Source organism: Oncorhynchus mykiss, chromosome 8 (genome assembly GCF_057628025.1).
Source record: "Oncorhynchus mykiss isolate SJ-2025 chromosome 8, ASM5762802v1, whole genome shotgun sequence".
Lineage (NCBI taxonomy): Eukaryota > Metazoa > Chordata > Actinopteri > Salmoniformes > Salmonidae > Oncorhynchus > Oncorhynchus mykiss.
This window is the reverse complement of record NC_143029.1, coordinates 61,904,391-61,919,403: the sequence shown is the minus strand read 5'-3', so window position 1 is coordinate 61,919,403 and position 15,013 is coordinate 61,904,391. Positions and strand designations below refer to the sequence as shown.

General features: G+C 43.2%; 1 protein-coding gene across 1 annotated transcript in view; it reads right to left on the bottom strand.

Moving 5' to 3' along the window:
- Positions 1 to 2,051: 2,051 nt before the first annotated feature.
- LOC110530256 (inactive double-stranded RNA-specific editase B2) overlaps positions 2,052 to 15,013 on the bottom strand; it is a 36,505-nt gene continuing 23,543 nt past the window's right edge. The window contains exons 2-10 of the mRNA XM_036985836.2: positions 14,626 to 14,715; positions 13,246 to 14,405; positions 10,260 to 10,377; positions 8,782 to 8,950; positions 6,652 to 6,803; positions 6,289 to 6,457; positions 5,838 to 6,019; positions 5,286 to 5,467; positions 2,052 to 4,122 (exon numbers count right to left, since the gene is read on the bottom strand). Coding sequence (XP_036841731.2) covers positions 3,940 to 4,122; positions 5,286 to 5,467; positions 5,838 to 6,019; positions 6,289 to 6,457; positions 6,652 to 6,803; positions 8,782 to 8,950; positions 10,260 to 10,377; positions 13,246 to 14,405; positions 14,626 to 14,715 — 2,405 coding nt within the window. The 3' untranslated portion in view covers positions 2,052 to 3,939. The remainder of the gene's footprint in view (positions 4,123 to 5,285; positions 5,468 to 5,837; positions 6,020 to 6,288; positions 6,458 to 6,651; positions 6,804 to 8,781; positions 8,951 to 10,259; positions 10,378 to 13,245; positions 14,406 to 14,625; positions 14,716 to 15,013) is intronic.

The following is a 15,013-nucleotide window of genomic DNA, read 5'->3' as shown; positions in this document are numbered from 1 at the left end:
TGGTACTCCCTGTATATAGCTCCACATTAACCTGGTACTCCCTGTATGTAGCTCCACATTGATCTGGTACTGGTACTCCCTGTATATAGCTCCACATTGATCTGGTACTGGTACTCCCTGTATATAGCTCCACATTGATCTGGTACTGGTACTCCCTGTATATAGTTCCATATTTACAGTGCCTTGCGAAAGTATTCGGCCCCCTTGAACTTTGCGACCTTTTGCCACATTTCAGGCTTCAAACATAAAGAGATAAAACCATATTTTTTTGTGAAGAATCAACAACAAGTGGGACACAATCATGAAGTGGAACGACATTTATTGGATATTTCAAACTTTTTTAACAAATCAAAAACTGAAAAATTGGGCGTGCAAAATTATTCAGCCCCCTTAAGTTAATACTTTGTAGCGCCACCTTTTGCTGCGATTACAGCTGTAAGTCGCTTGGGGTATGTCTCTATCAGTTTTGCACATCGAGAGACTGACATTTTTTCCCATTCCTCCTTGCAAAACAGCTCGAGCTCAGTGAGGTTGGATAGAGAGCATTTGTGAACAGCAGTTTTCAGTTCTTTCCACAGATTCTCGATTGGATTCAGGTCTGGACTTTGACTTGGCCATTCTAACACCTGGATATGTTTATTTTTGAACCATTCCATTGTAGATTTTGCTTTATGTTTTGGATCATTGTCTTGTTGGAAGACAACTCTCCGTCCCAGTCTCAGGTCTTTTGCAGACTCCATCAGGTTTTCTTCCAGAATGGTCCTGTATTTGGCTCCATCCATCTTCCCATCAATTTGAACCATCTTCCCTGTCCCTGCTGAAGAAAAGCAGGCCCAAACCATGATGCTGCCACCACCATGTTTGACAATGGGGATGGTGTGTTCAGGGTGATGAGCTGTGTTGCTTTTACGCCAAACATAACGTTTTGCATTGTTGCCAAAAAGTTCAATTTTGGTTTCATCTGACCAGAGCACCTTCTTCCACATGTTTGGTGTGTCTCCCAGGTGGCTTGTGGCAAACTTTAAACGACACTTTTTATGGATATCTTTAAGAAATCGCTTTCTTCTTGCCACTCTTCCATAAAGGCCAGATTTGTGCAATATACGACTGATTGTTGTCCTATGGACAGAGTCTCCCACCTCAGCTGTAGATCTCTGCAGTTCATCCAGAGTGATCATGGGCCTCTTGGCTGCATCTCTGATCAGTCTTCTCCTTGTATGAGCTGAAAGTTTAGAGGGACGGCCAGGTCTTGGTAGATTTGCAGTGGTCTGATACTCCTTCCATTTCAATATTATCGCTTGCACAGTGCTCCTTGGGATGTTTAAAGCTTGGGAAATCTTTTTGTATCCAAATCCGGCTTTAAACTTCTTCACAACAGTATCTCGGACCTGCCTGGTGTGTTCCTTGTTCTTCATGATGCTCTCTGCGCTTTTGACGGACCTCTGAGACTATCACAGTGCAGGTGCATTTATACGGAGACTTGATTACACACAGGTGGATTGTATTTATCATCATTAGTCATTTAGGTCAACATTGGATCATTCAGAGATCCTCACTGAACTTCTGGAGAGAGTTTGCTGCACTGAAAGTAAAGGGGCTGAATAATTTTGCACGCCCAATTTTTCAGTTTTTGATTTGTTAAAAAAGTTTGAAATATCCAATAAATGTCGTTCCACTTCATGATTGTGTCCCACTTGTTGTTGATTCTTCACAAAAAAATACAGTTTTATATCTTTATGTTTGAAGCCTGAAATGTGGCAAAAGGTCGCAAAGTTCAAGGGGGCCGAATACTTTCGCAAGGCACTGTATCTGGTACTCCCTGTATGTAGCTCCACATTGATCTGGTACTCCCTAAATATAGTTCCATTCTTGTGTATTTTATGCCTCTTGTGTTACTATTTTTCTTTGTATTATTGTTTAACTCTGCGTCATTGGGAAGGGCTCGTAAGCAAGCATTGCACGGTTAAGTCTACACCCGTTGTACTCTGCGCATGTGAAAAATACAATTTGATTTGGAAAACTGGCAAAGACCAAGTGGAAGATTCTAAAAATGCTAATTTACTGCCTTTTAATAAAAATAGTAATGACTATTTTACATTTGACATTCAATGATATTGATACAAAATACTTTGACATTACTATTTGCATTGTCGTTTCAGTCTGTGAGGTGTTGTGCAGAGATGTCTTTTGTGTAGAAATATATATCTAGCAATAAAGTTGCTTGCAGAAAGAGGAAATACATTAATTAATTTAAATGAGCCATATGGCATGTCTATATGTGCAATTGTAATGTAGATAAAATAAAATAAAAATGGGTCAATTACTGTCAACTTGAAATGTACTCTTTGAGCCACTAGATGTCCCTGCTCTTTCATGTTTCTCATGGCCAGGTTCACATACTATAGCCAGTCACATACTATAGTCTACTGACTCCCCAGTACTACAATGACAATTTTCTCTCAAAACTATTTAATAACATTCAATGTGAAAAATGAACAAGACAATACATGACAGAATGGTTGAAAGGAAATGTCGTTTGCATTGCAAGGAGACACCAAAAATAAGGGGAGCTCAAGTGAGTAACTCAACAGGTGTGGATGACGGATTACTAAAGGGGAAATGGGATCATCTTTGGGCTACTATTGTTATATGATTGCACAGAGGAGGCGGAATGAAAGCAGGGCTACAAATTCATTATAGATAAGCAAATAGTGCACAGAAGCAATCCAGGGAACTTTAGCTAGCCAAATTCCCTCACACACTCACCTCACACTGCCAAAATAAAGGAAACCCCAACACAAGAAATGCCATAATTTGCTGGTGGTAAACGCTGTCTCAGGTGCTGCTCCAGAATCTCCCATAATTGTTCAATTGGGTTGAGATCTGGTGACTGAGATGGCCATGGCATATGGTTTACATTGTTTTCATGCTCATCAAACAATTCAGTAACCACTCGTGCCCTGTGCATTGTCATCCTATAGGGTTATAGTACAGGTCTTCATGGGTGTACCCGAAAACAAATACCCGATACCCGACCGCGGTCCAGAATTATAACTTTTCCCTTGGGTCCTGTTTGATTGTCATCGGGTTTGGGTCTAGGTACTACAGCTGATAGACCCGCGTTGACCCGAATGCCTCTGCATAGCCTATAGCATATTTATTTTACACTTATAATGTGAGTTTATTGACTTACAGAAGGCCTAGCCAAAATATAAAGGCCTATTTGTTAACCAGAAGAGCAACTTAGTTGCAAATTAAAAAAAATATCTCTCTGGTCCAATCAGGGGTCTGGTCTAGATCCGGAACTTTTAGGGTACAGGTCAGGTCTAGGTCTGGGTGTTGTCGGGTCCATTTATGCTTGGGTCTGATTGTTGTCAGGTTCGGGTCCCCTTTTACATTTTTAAAAAATAATTTATGATCTGTCCGTTCGTGTCCATGTCCACATTTTTGGACCCGAGAAGACCTCTAGGGTTTTTCATTGTTGGACATAAGAAAACTGTAAAAGCACCAGGAAATCAGTCCAAAGTGATTCTAATTTGGGAAATGTGTTTCTAAGTATTCCCTCGCATAATAGAGAGATACATGATCTGTTTTGATCTTGTGGTCACTTTGCCTAGAAATGATCTGTAATTATGTTCCGCCCCCCTGTTCCGCCCACGGCTGAATCTAGTTGATAATCCATGCTTTCCTCCTCCAGCATTTCTATACATGACCCTAAGCATTATAGAATATTAACGGCTTAATTAACTCGGCTTTCAATATACTTTGTATCCTTCATTTACTCAAATGTTTCCATTATTTTGGCGGGTTACCTGTACATGTGCTGTCCCTATCATGGTAACATTGTGTTATAGGACCTCTATGGTCTTAGTGACCATGATAGGAAGAGCGCATGTGAGTGTGTGTGTGTGAGGGAATTGCTTCTTCTATAAGAACCCCTTACACGCTGCTCTGGAAGTGCTCCTGTTCTGGTGGTTTCCTGTTCCAGATGCCCAGGCCTGCCTCCTGCAGTGAGAGGACAAACTTCTGCTTGGCTCTCTGGTAGGCCCCCGCTGTCATCTTAGCTCCACAGTATGTCTTTATGGCCTTCTCGTCACCCAACACTTGTCCTGGCCTGCTCAGCTGAGGAGAGAGACAGCAACAATAGGAAAGGCTTGGGTTAATAAAACACCACCCAGACAGAATAAAAACTAATGAGCCAACCCAAATTGCAAACTTCAACAGCTGGGCTATCTTCCCCCATTTACATCTCACCAAACAAATTAACATTCCACGGGCTTAGCTTTATTCTCTCTCTCTCTGTCTCTCTCTCTCTGTCTCTCTCTCTCTCTGTTTCTCTCTCTCTGTCTCTTTGACTCTGTCTCTCGACCTCTGCCTCTCTCTCTCTGTCTGTCTCTCTCTGTCTGTCTCTCTCTGTCTGTCTCTCTCTGTCTGTCTCTCTCTGCCTCTCTGTCTCTCTGCCTCTCTGTCTCTCTGCCTCTCCCTCTCTGTCTCTCTCTCTCTGTCTCTCTCTCTTTCTCTCTGTCTCTCTGTCTCGGCCTCTCTCTCTCTTTCTCTCTGCCTCTCTCTCTCTGACTGTCTCACACATATTTAATGGAGTACAGCCAGGATGTATAGTAGATAACTGTTTATTCTTGCATGTGATATTGAGTGCAGGAAGCCTTTTCTGCTATTCAAATGCTTTTCTAAATAATTATGACTCTCTACTGTCATCAAAATGGAACCACTGACATTTGGAACAATGGAACGCACCGGCATACATATTTAATTTCACAGTGGAAATGTAACTGTACTTTAAAAACATATTCATAATGAGGAGTGTTAAATGGAGACAGAAATGCTTGGTGAGCCAGCAGAGTGCAGTTGAACAAAGATGGATGGCATCTCCATTGTAAGTTTGGCCTTTTCCACTATCAGCAGTAGGCAAATAGTTTGTTAATACCTCTCTCCTCACTGCAGTAATACGAAAGACCACATGCCTTAGTTCCAATACATACATTAGAGCTTCTGCTTACAGCATAATGGAAGTATCAATGGATGGCATTGTAAAACAGAAGTATCAAAGTGTGGACTCAGGGTTGCCAGTGTGGGTTGCAGGCAGTGGTGGCTGGTGGCTCAGAGGACAGTCTCACAGTAATGTCTGGAACGGAATTAATGGAACGGAATCCTGTTTGATACCCTTCTATTTTTGCCATTCCAGCTATTACTATGAGCCGTACTTCTCTCACCAGCCTCCACTAGTTCTGGGTAAAGCATACTGAATAGCTCCCCTGTTCATGACTAACCTGGTGGTGTAGTCTCTCCCAACGAGTGAAGAGGGATCTCTTGCAGAGTCTGGATGGTGTCCCTGAGCCTTTCCTCCTGCCTGTAGAGGTGTCCAGCACCTCCAGCTCCCCGTCTCCAGCACTCCAGTTCACGCTGAACCTGGGGGACTTCCCTGGCTGCCGACCCTCACTGCTGCTGAGGCCTGGAGACCACACAGAGACCAGACTGGGGTCAGGAAGGAGAGCAGAGAGGTACAGGTATGTACTTAACATGCACTCTTCTGATACCACATCATGAGCCAACACAGAGGCATAGTGGAAGAGACAGGACCACGAGGACCATCTGGAGGAACAAGGTGTTTATCCTTCACGCTCAGGTGGTCCTCAACGTACCTCTCCACCAGGCAAGGTAACAGAATGACCTCATGACCTTTCTTCCTCCTAACATTTCTCTTTGTCAGGTCTCTAACCCTGGGTTACTGCCAAATGACTCCTGGACAAGTAATGTGAACCTAAATACTGTATCTTAAGTAACCATATCATGTTATCATCTCTTAGATCTGGGTGACTTACAGCCGAGGAGTAGCCTGTTGTGTCTATAGGAGGAGGACGTGGGGCTGATGTGCCCCATGCGTCGTGCCATGGTCCTTCCCAGGTGACCCGTGTGGCACAGGCTGCCCACAGTGAGGCTGTGGAGGTACACTGGCTCCACCAGGTGAGACAGGAGAGATCCCTGGAGACCTAGAACATTCCACCTGGAGATACAAGCAATAAGGCTAGAGATCAAGCAGGACTAGGATCTGGGTCCCAAATGGCACCCTGTTCCCTATATTGTGCACTACTTTTGACCAGAGCCACTGGGTCCTGGTCAAAGTTAGTGCACTATATAGGGAAAAGGGTGCCATTTGAGACACAAGCCTGGAACATTACCATTGGAACAAAGAGAGAGAGACAAGCCCCCTTTGTTCAGTATGTTATACGTTTGTGACTCAGTGAAAGTCGTCACTGTCTAGCTGGTGCTCACCTGGCCATTTTATCTGTGCAGGACATGGTGACCGGAGGTTCCCTCGGCAACCCCCTGTCCCATTTCTGATTGGCTCTCCGTACGCTGACAGGAAGTGTACCCTCACCGCCTTCCATCTTCATCCTCAGATGGCAGCGTAACTTCCTTACAAATCTGTGCCAGCTGTGGTCTGAGGGAGTAGACAACTGATGCAGCACCAACAAATGCAAACTTGCTCTACGAACCACAGTACAGGCAAATCCTTTTAAAGTAGAGCATTTTAAAACCTTGGTTTAATGTAACTGTAGATTCCGCTTAATTCAGTCTTGTCGACTGCGAGTATGAATGATATAAATTGAAATAAAAAATGTTGACATTTCTTACGTGTAGCTGTTACCTCGTAGGGGCAATTGAGGCGTGCGTCCCCACAGGGCGATGAGCTCACATACATATGGAACAGAATACCATCTCTCAGTCTGTACCCAGACTCTTTGTCTCGCACAAAGATGGACTGCTCCAAACTGTCTGGCCGGTTACTAATAAAGGAAATTATGTTGTTCTGATCATTCTGAGTATGAACTTTCAAATAAATTGTCACGTGTTGCCTAATCACCCAGATACATCTACACTATATACACAAAAGTATGTGGACACCCCTTCAAATTAGTGGATTCGGTTATTTCAGACACTACCGTTGCTGACAAGTGTATAAAATCAAAAACACCCATGCAATCTCCATAGACAAACATTGACAGTAGAATGGCCTTACTGAAGATCTCAGTGACTTTCAATGTGGCACAGTCATGGGATGTCACCTTTCCAACAAGTCAGTTCGTCAAATTTCCACCCTGCTAGAGCTGCTCCGGTCAACTGTAAGTGTTGTTATTGTGAAGTGGAAACGTCTAGGAGCAACAACGGCTCAGTCGCGAAGTGGTAGGCCACACAGCTTCACAGAACAAGACCGCTGAGTGCTGAAGCATGTAGCGAGTAAAAATCATCTGTCCTTGGATGCAACACTCACTACCAAGTTCCAAACTACCTCTGGAAGTAACGTCAGCAATAGAACTGTTAGTCGGGAGCTTCATGAAATGGGTTTGTGGAAGTGTGTTCTCTGGAGTGATGAATCACGCTTCACCATCTGGCATTCCGACGGACGAATCTGGGTTTGTTGGATGCCAGGAGAACGCTACCTGCCTCAATTCATAGTGCCAACTGTAAAGTTTGGTGGAGGAGGAATAATGGTCTGGGGTTGTTTTTCATGGTTTGGGCTAGGCCCCTTCGCTCCAGTGATGGGAAATCTTAACACTACAGCATACAATGACATTCTACACCATTTTGTGCTTCCAACTTTGTGGCAACAGTTTGGGGAAGGCCTTTCCTGTTTCAGCATGACAATGTCCCTGTGCCCAAGCAAGGTTAATACAGAAATGGTTTGTCGATATCGGTGTGAAAGAACTTGACTGGCCTGCACAGAGCCCTGACCTCAACCCCATCGAAAACCTTTGGGATTAATTGAAATGCCGACTGCGAAACAGGCCTAATTGTCCAACATCAGTTGCTGCAAGTCCATGCAGCAATGTTCCAACATCTAGTGGAAAGCCTTACCAGAAGAGGGGAGGCTGTTATAGCAGTAAACTCCAACTCCATATTAATGCCCATGATTTTGGAATGAGATGTTCGACGAGTAGGTGTCCACATGCTTTTGGTCATGTAGTGTATTTTGAGATGAAAAGGGTGTTTTATGTTAAACATTTCTATACTTCAATCATCCTTGTGCACTTGACGTTGATGGGAACACGTTTAGTTATTCAAGGCTTTTAGTACAATGTGTTAATCAAGAATCAAAATTGATTCTTGAGTGATGGGGAATGGGCATAAAATAACATTTACAAGTGGCTCTTTTTAAAATGGAACCAACATATCAGTGCAGATACTGTAGGTAACAGCTGATATAAAATGTTTCACTTGCAACTTCAATGTAAAAGTATACAAGCAAAGATTCTACAACTTCGTCCTCACGGTTGAGGCCTTGGCTATGTCCCAAATGGCACCCTATTCCCTTTATAGTGCACAAATTTTTACCAGAGCACAGAAACCTGTTCAAAAGTAGTGCACTATATAGGAAATATGGTACCATTTGGGATGCATTCCCTTGTGTAAAGATGCAGTATATGACAGTATATATACAGTATATTACAGTGCAGTATATAGTATATTATTAAGCAATAAGGGTCGAGGAGTGTGGTATATGGCCAATATACAACGGCTAAGGGCTGTTCTTACATATTACGCAACACAGAGTGCCTGGACACAGCCCTTAGCCGTGGTATATTGGCCATATATCACAAACCCCCAAGGCGCCTTATTGCTATTATAAACTGGTTACCAATGTAATTAGATCAGTAAATATAATTGTTTTGTCATACCCATGGTATATGGTCTGATATGCCATGGCTGTCATCCAATCAGCATTCAGGGCACAAACCACCCAGTTTATAATATACAGTATATTACCAGAGAAAGAACTCCAGTTGGGTGTAGAGAAAGCGGAGGAAAGCCCTCCTTGTGATGACCTCAGCATGGCAGTCATTAACCGTCCATCCCTGGTCACTGACACACACTCCACTGAAACACTTGGTCCCTGTCCCCAGAGACACCACCTGGCCTCGCCTAATGTCAAAACCTGGGCAGGGGACAATACACAATGTTTCTTACTAACCAACATCAAACAAAACTGCACAGTACACTTATACAACAGATTTGAGAGTGTTGTCCGTGTCCCAAATGGTACCCTATTCCCTATATAATGCCTTTTTTTTATTACTACTTTGGAGCCCATGGGTCCTGGCCAAAAGTAGTGCACTGCATAGGGAATAGAATAGGGTGTATGCCAACGCATGTCTTTTGGGATATCAGTTACAGTAATTTGGCCTCAAACAGGAAATGTCCTTACAAACAACTTCATCTAATTACATTTTTAATTTTACATTTTTAATTTATCCTTTATTTAACTAGACAAGTCAGTTAAGAACTAATTCTTATTTTATAATGACGTCCTACCCTGGTCAAGCCTTCCCCTAACCCGACACTGGGCCAATTGTGCGCCACCCTATGGGACTCCCGATCACGGCTGGTTGTGATACAGCCTGGGATTGAACCAGGGTCTGTAGTGACGCCACTAGCACGGAGATGCTGGTGTAAGAAATGACTAATAGGACAGAATATACCATACCAGTATCCTACTATTTGATGTATTTATTTAACCAGGTAAGACCTAACAGCTACTGTATGTTGTTGTCTTACCACAGCACCTTATGAAATATTTGCAAAGAATGTAATGACTGTCTTATCTCATCAATGGGGATGGTATAAAGTTGCATCTTGTGTTGCTGAGCAAGCTGAGCAACTGCTTGTTTTCTTGTGAGGTATTCTATATGAATGAAAGTCTGGGAGGGATTCCTATTGGATTCACTACCTTTTGGGACGGCAATACCTGTAAAGCGCTGTGCCCATAGGAATAGAATGAATAGAATTCCTTGTAATTCTATGGTTTTGCCCACTCTCTCATCTTAGTCCAAGGAGCTCTGCTGGCAAATGAGAGTTTCCTAGATGTTCAGGTTTGCGAATAACCAAACCATGCTGGCTTCAACTGAAGTCACTAATATACACTCCCAGTTGACTGGCATACTGTTGATGTGGGAATGTCACATGCAGGCCTATAAAGGCCTGTATTCAAAGGCATTTGAATCATTTACGACGTATCATACATTTTGATGCTGGTATCTACAGTTGTATTAAAGAGAGATCCACCATTTCTCTTTCATTTTGACTTGTAAAATATTTAAATGTCAATGAAAAGTGTAATTATGGTTGCCTTCCAAACGGCACCCTGTTCCCTATATAATGCCATACTTGACCCGAGCTGGTTAAAAGTAGAGTACTAATATACGTACAGGGAATAGGGTTCCATTTGGACGGAGTCCAAAGCCTACCTCTGGTCATTACGATGCCTGCCAGTACTTTGTGACGGCTGTGGGAGGTAGGGCAGTAACAGTCAGCCAGCTGACTGTGTTTCTCTCTCACCAAGTGGAAGATTGACTCTGCAAAGCACTGCAATCACATACGTTAACGGATTACTTCCTAATCAAACAGGCAATGGTCAAGATAACAGCTGTATTCACATCTACATAAACAGACAGTAGAGCAAACAAATGTTTGCCCGCTAGTTGTTAAGTCAATATCACGGTCACCAAAACAACCAGATAATAGTTGCCATGCGTCATCAGGTGTGGTGGACGTGCCGCAAGCTTGCGTCCCATATGGGTTTTGGTCAAAAGTAGTGCATTATATAGGAAATAGTGTGTCATTTGGGAAGCGCACTGTGGCAGTGATTTCAATTACTCTGACAGAGGTTTCTTCTCTGTCAACTCTCCCTGAGACATACAATATTAGATTAGCATTATATTGAGAGTATGTCTGGGATTGATGAGACTATGTTGACAATATTTAGTAGTTAATTTAAAAAAAAGGCTAACTCATCCACTAAATTTACATAATATATACGATACATGATCATTGAAGTTATCATCCCACCCGTTCCCTGATATCAAGCTTGGAGAGATGACTAGAAAGGGGAAAGGATATTGTCTAAATGGCGATGGGACAAGGTCATGTGCAATGATGCGTAATGAGCGTATTAAATAGTTATTAATATGCTCTTCACACTTCCTCTTAATTTCATCTCCTTCAGTCTGGGGCTCCTCCTTGATCACCAATATGCTGCGATGATAATGTTCACCCTACAGTCTCACTGTGACCCCGGCGAATTTTGGACTTCTAACTCCTTTGAAACATTGTGTGTTTTACTCATGGGTTGTTGCATTGGATTTGCCTATTTATTCTGAAAACGCTGATACCAACCACTCGTCTGTGTGATTAACAGGGGCTGAGCCAGAGTGGTGTTTGTGAGACAATGGAGGATCCATAAAACGGTTCTTCTTACAAAAATGTATTGAAAGTCCGAACGGTTTGAGCTACAACCTATTGTGATCCATCTCTCACGGAGACACGTGTAACCTGTTTTGCACTATCACAAGCCACACAAGAGTCATTAGAAGGTACTCTTTGAAGAGCATCTTAAATAACTCTCCCGGCGCCCCCGACAAGCCCTGATTTTGCTGATAAATACTTTGTTGAGGGAAAATGTACTTGACACAATTGAGATATGTTGTTGTCTCACCTAGCTATCTTAACAAGAATGCACTAATTGTAATTCGCTCTGGATAAGAATGTCTGCTAATTGACTAAAATGTCAAATGTAGAAGGTAAGGGGTTCTTCTACATAGAAGGTCATAGGAAAGCCCAGGATTTGTGTCTATAATACTGTAATAAGTTCACACAGTTGCTGTAACAAACTCCAAATCCACACAGCTGTCACTGAGCAAAGAATTTATGTACTTATAAGTCCTTATAAGTATTTTTTTTATCAGGTTTTTGCATGGCAGACCTTTTTTTAATTGCCACTTGTCAATACAACTCATGAATAAAGCTGTTAATGTCCAATTGCCTTCTACTTGAACCCTGGTTGTCCTGAAAATAAAATGGTAAAACACTTCAACTAAATATGAGGGCAGAGCAAGCAGATATAAAAAACACATTTTTTTGGAGGGAAAAAAAGAAGAGTACAGATTATTCAAACGTTTTTGAAAAAGCTAATTTGAAAATAAAAAAAGTTTGTTAAGTAAGTATTTATTGGTTTCTTTTCATTTTTATAAGAATGCAATGAATGTTATTTGTTTATTATTATAATTTTGGGGGGGAATTTTACCCCTTTTCGTGGTATCCAATTGTTTTAGTAGCTACTATCTTGTCTCATCGCTACAACTCCCGTACGGGCTCGGGAGAGACGAAGGTTGAAAGTCATGCGTCCTCCGATACACAACCCAACCAAGCCACACTGCTTCTTAACACAGCACCATCCAACCCGGAAGCCAGCCGCACCAATGTGTCGGAGGAAACACTGTGCACCATCCAACCCAGCCGCACCAATGTGTCGGAGAAAACACTGTGCACCTGGCAACCTTGGTTAGCGCGCACTGCGCCCGGCCCGCCACAGGAGTCGCTGGTGCGCGATGAGACAAGGATTTCCCTACCGGACAAACCCTCCTTAACCCGGACGACGCTAGGCCAATTGTGCGTCGCCCCACGGACCTCCCGGTTACGACAGAGCCTGGGCGCGAACCCAGAGTCTCTGGTGGCACAGCTGGCGCTGTAGTACAGCACCCTTAACCACTGCGCCACCCGGGAGTTCCGCAATTGAATTTTAAGGTCTGGTGTGGGGTGGGGTCACAAGAAATTATTGGTAAAAATATTTGGCCCTCAGAACATCGGGCAAAAATAGTTTTGGCCCCCACTAAAAAAGTCTGAATACTACTGTTCTAAAGTATGGCAAAAGATGAAGAGCAGATTTTCTGAGGCCAGACAGACATAACAGGGTTGTGAAGCTGCTGTGGTTGAGCATGCAAGCCAGGATAGCGTTTAGTCCTGAGGCTCCTGGACATGAAATGCATATTGATACGACACACTCCATTTGGTGGCAGTCTGAGCACCTCTTAGATATATTCAGTATGACCATTTAGAAGATGGGATGGATGGTAATGCTGCAGCTACAGAGGCAATGGATGGGGCATGTTCAATAACCCTGTTCAACCTGGGCACTTCAATGAGGATGTGAATGAAATGGAGAAATCAAAAACATGATGCACTGTGATTGTTATATCCAAATTACAGCAAATTGAAACACTGCATCTCAACATTGTCATTGTTTTAGGAGAGACATTGAACAGCAAGCAAGGCTTGGTACTGATTTCAAAATGAATTGAGATTGAAGAATTCTCCCCCATAGCTAGACAAAACAGAGTTAGGAATATGGTTAAACTCAGAACTCATACAGTAAGTCAGTGAAGGTAAGGTACCCACCTGAGGTAGCTGAGAGCTCTTGGCCCAGCTGGCAGTACGACTGATGCTAGTCTCAGGCCCCAGACTGATGTTAAACAGGTCCTGTAGGGCTGAGGTAGCTACCTGGGCTTGAGCCAGTCTCTTACTGCGCCCACAGCCCTCAAATATCCTCCCATCCACCCTCACTGCCATCACAAAGCTCCTGATCGGCCTGCCCCGCACTCTCTCCATCAAGCAGACGTACCTCAGGCCTGGCCTTAACTCATTGAGCAGAGCCACAGGCCTCAGCTCCTCAACAATGGAGGAACCGATCCTCTGCCTCTTCTGATTGGCTGAGGACATCAGGTCAAGGGTCAGGCATACTAGTCTCCCATGGTTACAAATGCTGGAGAGCAACTCCTGTCCCTTTCCCCCTGTCCTGTGGCTGTGGTATAGGAGTTGTGTTTCTCCCTGCGCTGGTGGCTCCTCAAATTGCAACTCCTTTCCGTCTGTCCTGTGGTAAAGGAATTGGTCTTCGTTTGCTTCTGGCTCAAACTCCTTGAAGAGCGTATCAGGGATGAGAACGGCCTGGTCTGAGGTGAAGTCTGTTGGTGCTGTGGTGTTGATAAAGTTGAGGTTTCCCATGGTGATGTGAGCCTGAGGGGCATTGGGGAACTGGATGAAGGACCTAAGAGCCATCTCTGCTGCTCTCATCTTAGCCTTCTTCTTGGTGGGGCCTCGGCCCTCGAACCTGAGACCGTTCACCTCTACTCCTACAGCGAACACAGGGGCGTGAACTGGCCCTGTCCAGGATGCTATCTCATACTGTAGACCTGGTCTCAGCTCGTTCAACTGCACCAGGGCGTTCTTCTTTGTGACAGACCAGGAAGTCCTCATTGTCTTCCGACAGGTTGCGTCACTCCCGCGTGATGCTCCTCCCTCAACCGACAGTGCAGATGGAGTCGTGGCGCTATCTGATGTAAAGCAATGGGCTGTCCTCTTACAGATCAACTGGAGTTCATAGAGAAGACTGTCTTTTCCTTCCACCAATGGCTGCTTCCTCTTTAGAGCAGTAGTCCTGGAGAGCTCTCTGGAGATGTCAGTGTAAAGAGCTGGTTGATGATGTGCAGGTTGTCGTATGGTGGAATAGTCCACTTGGTTTGTGCTATGACGATTCTCCTTCACCTCAGCGCTGCTGCTATCTGTTCCCCAATTAAGACAAGAACAAACATAGTTGAGGAAACCGCTATTAAGTTTCACATTATGTTGATGAGATTTTTAAGAAAAGGCCAAACTACCGAAATGGGAAAGCTTAGCAAAAGGTGTATATTGAAAGTATAAACTGAAATTGCTGGTGTGCTACTCTGATTGAAATGTGGTGTGAGTGAATAGCATGGAAAGGGAAATACAGGAATCAATTACTTGAAGTGTCTCCATCGTCTTTTGATGTTGTTGTCCCAGTATCTCTAATCTTCATAGGGCTGATGAAGGATGACAGCATACTGGTTCTCTCTGAAACACAACAACAAAGACAGACAGTTACTGGGGAATCCACACAAAATATTACAAAGCCCCATGTGAAACCCCAGACATGTTTATTTATTTATTTATTTATTTTTTACCTTTATTTAACTAGGCAAGTCAGTTAAGAACAAATTCTTATTTACATTGACGGCCTACCAAAAGGCAAAAGACCTCCTGCGGGGACGGGAGCTGGGATAAAATCATTTTACAAAAATTATAATTAAATATAAAAAATAAAGATAAAAATGTAAATATATATATAAAGAAAATAAATGAAAAATAAATA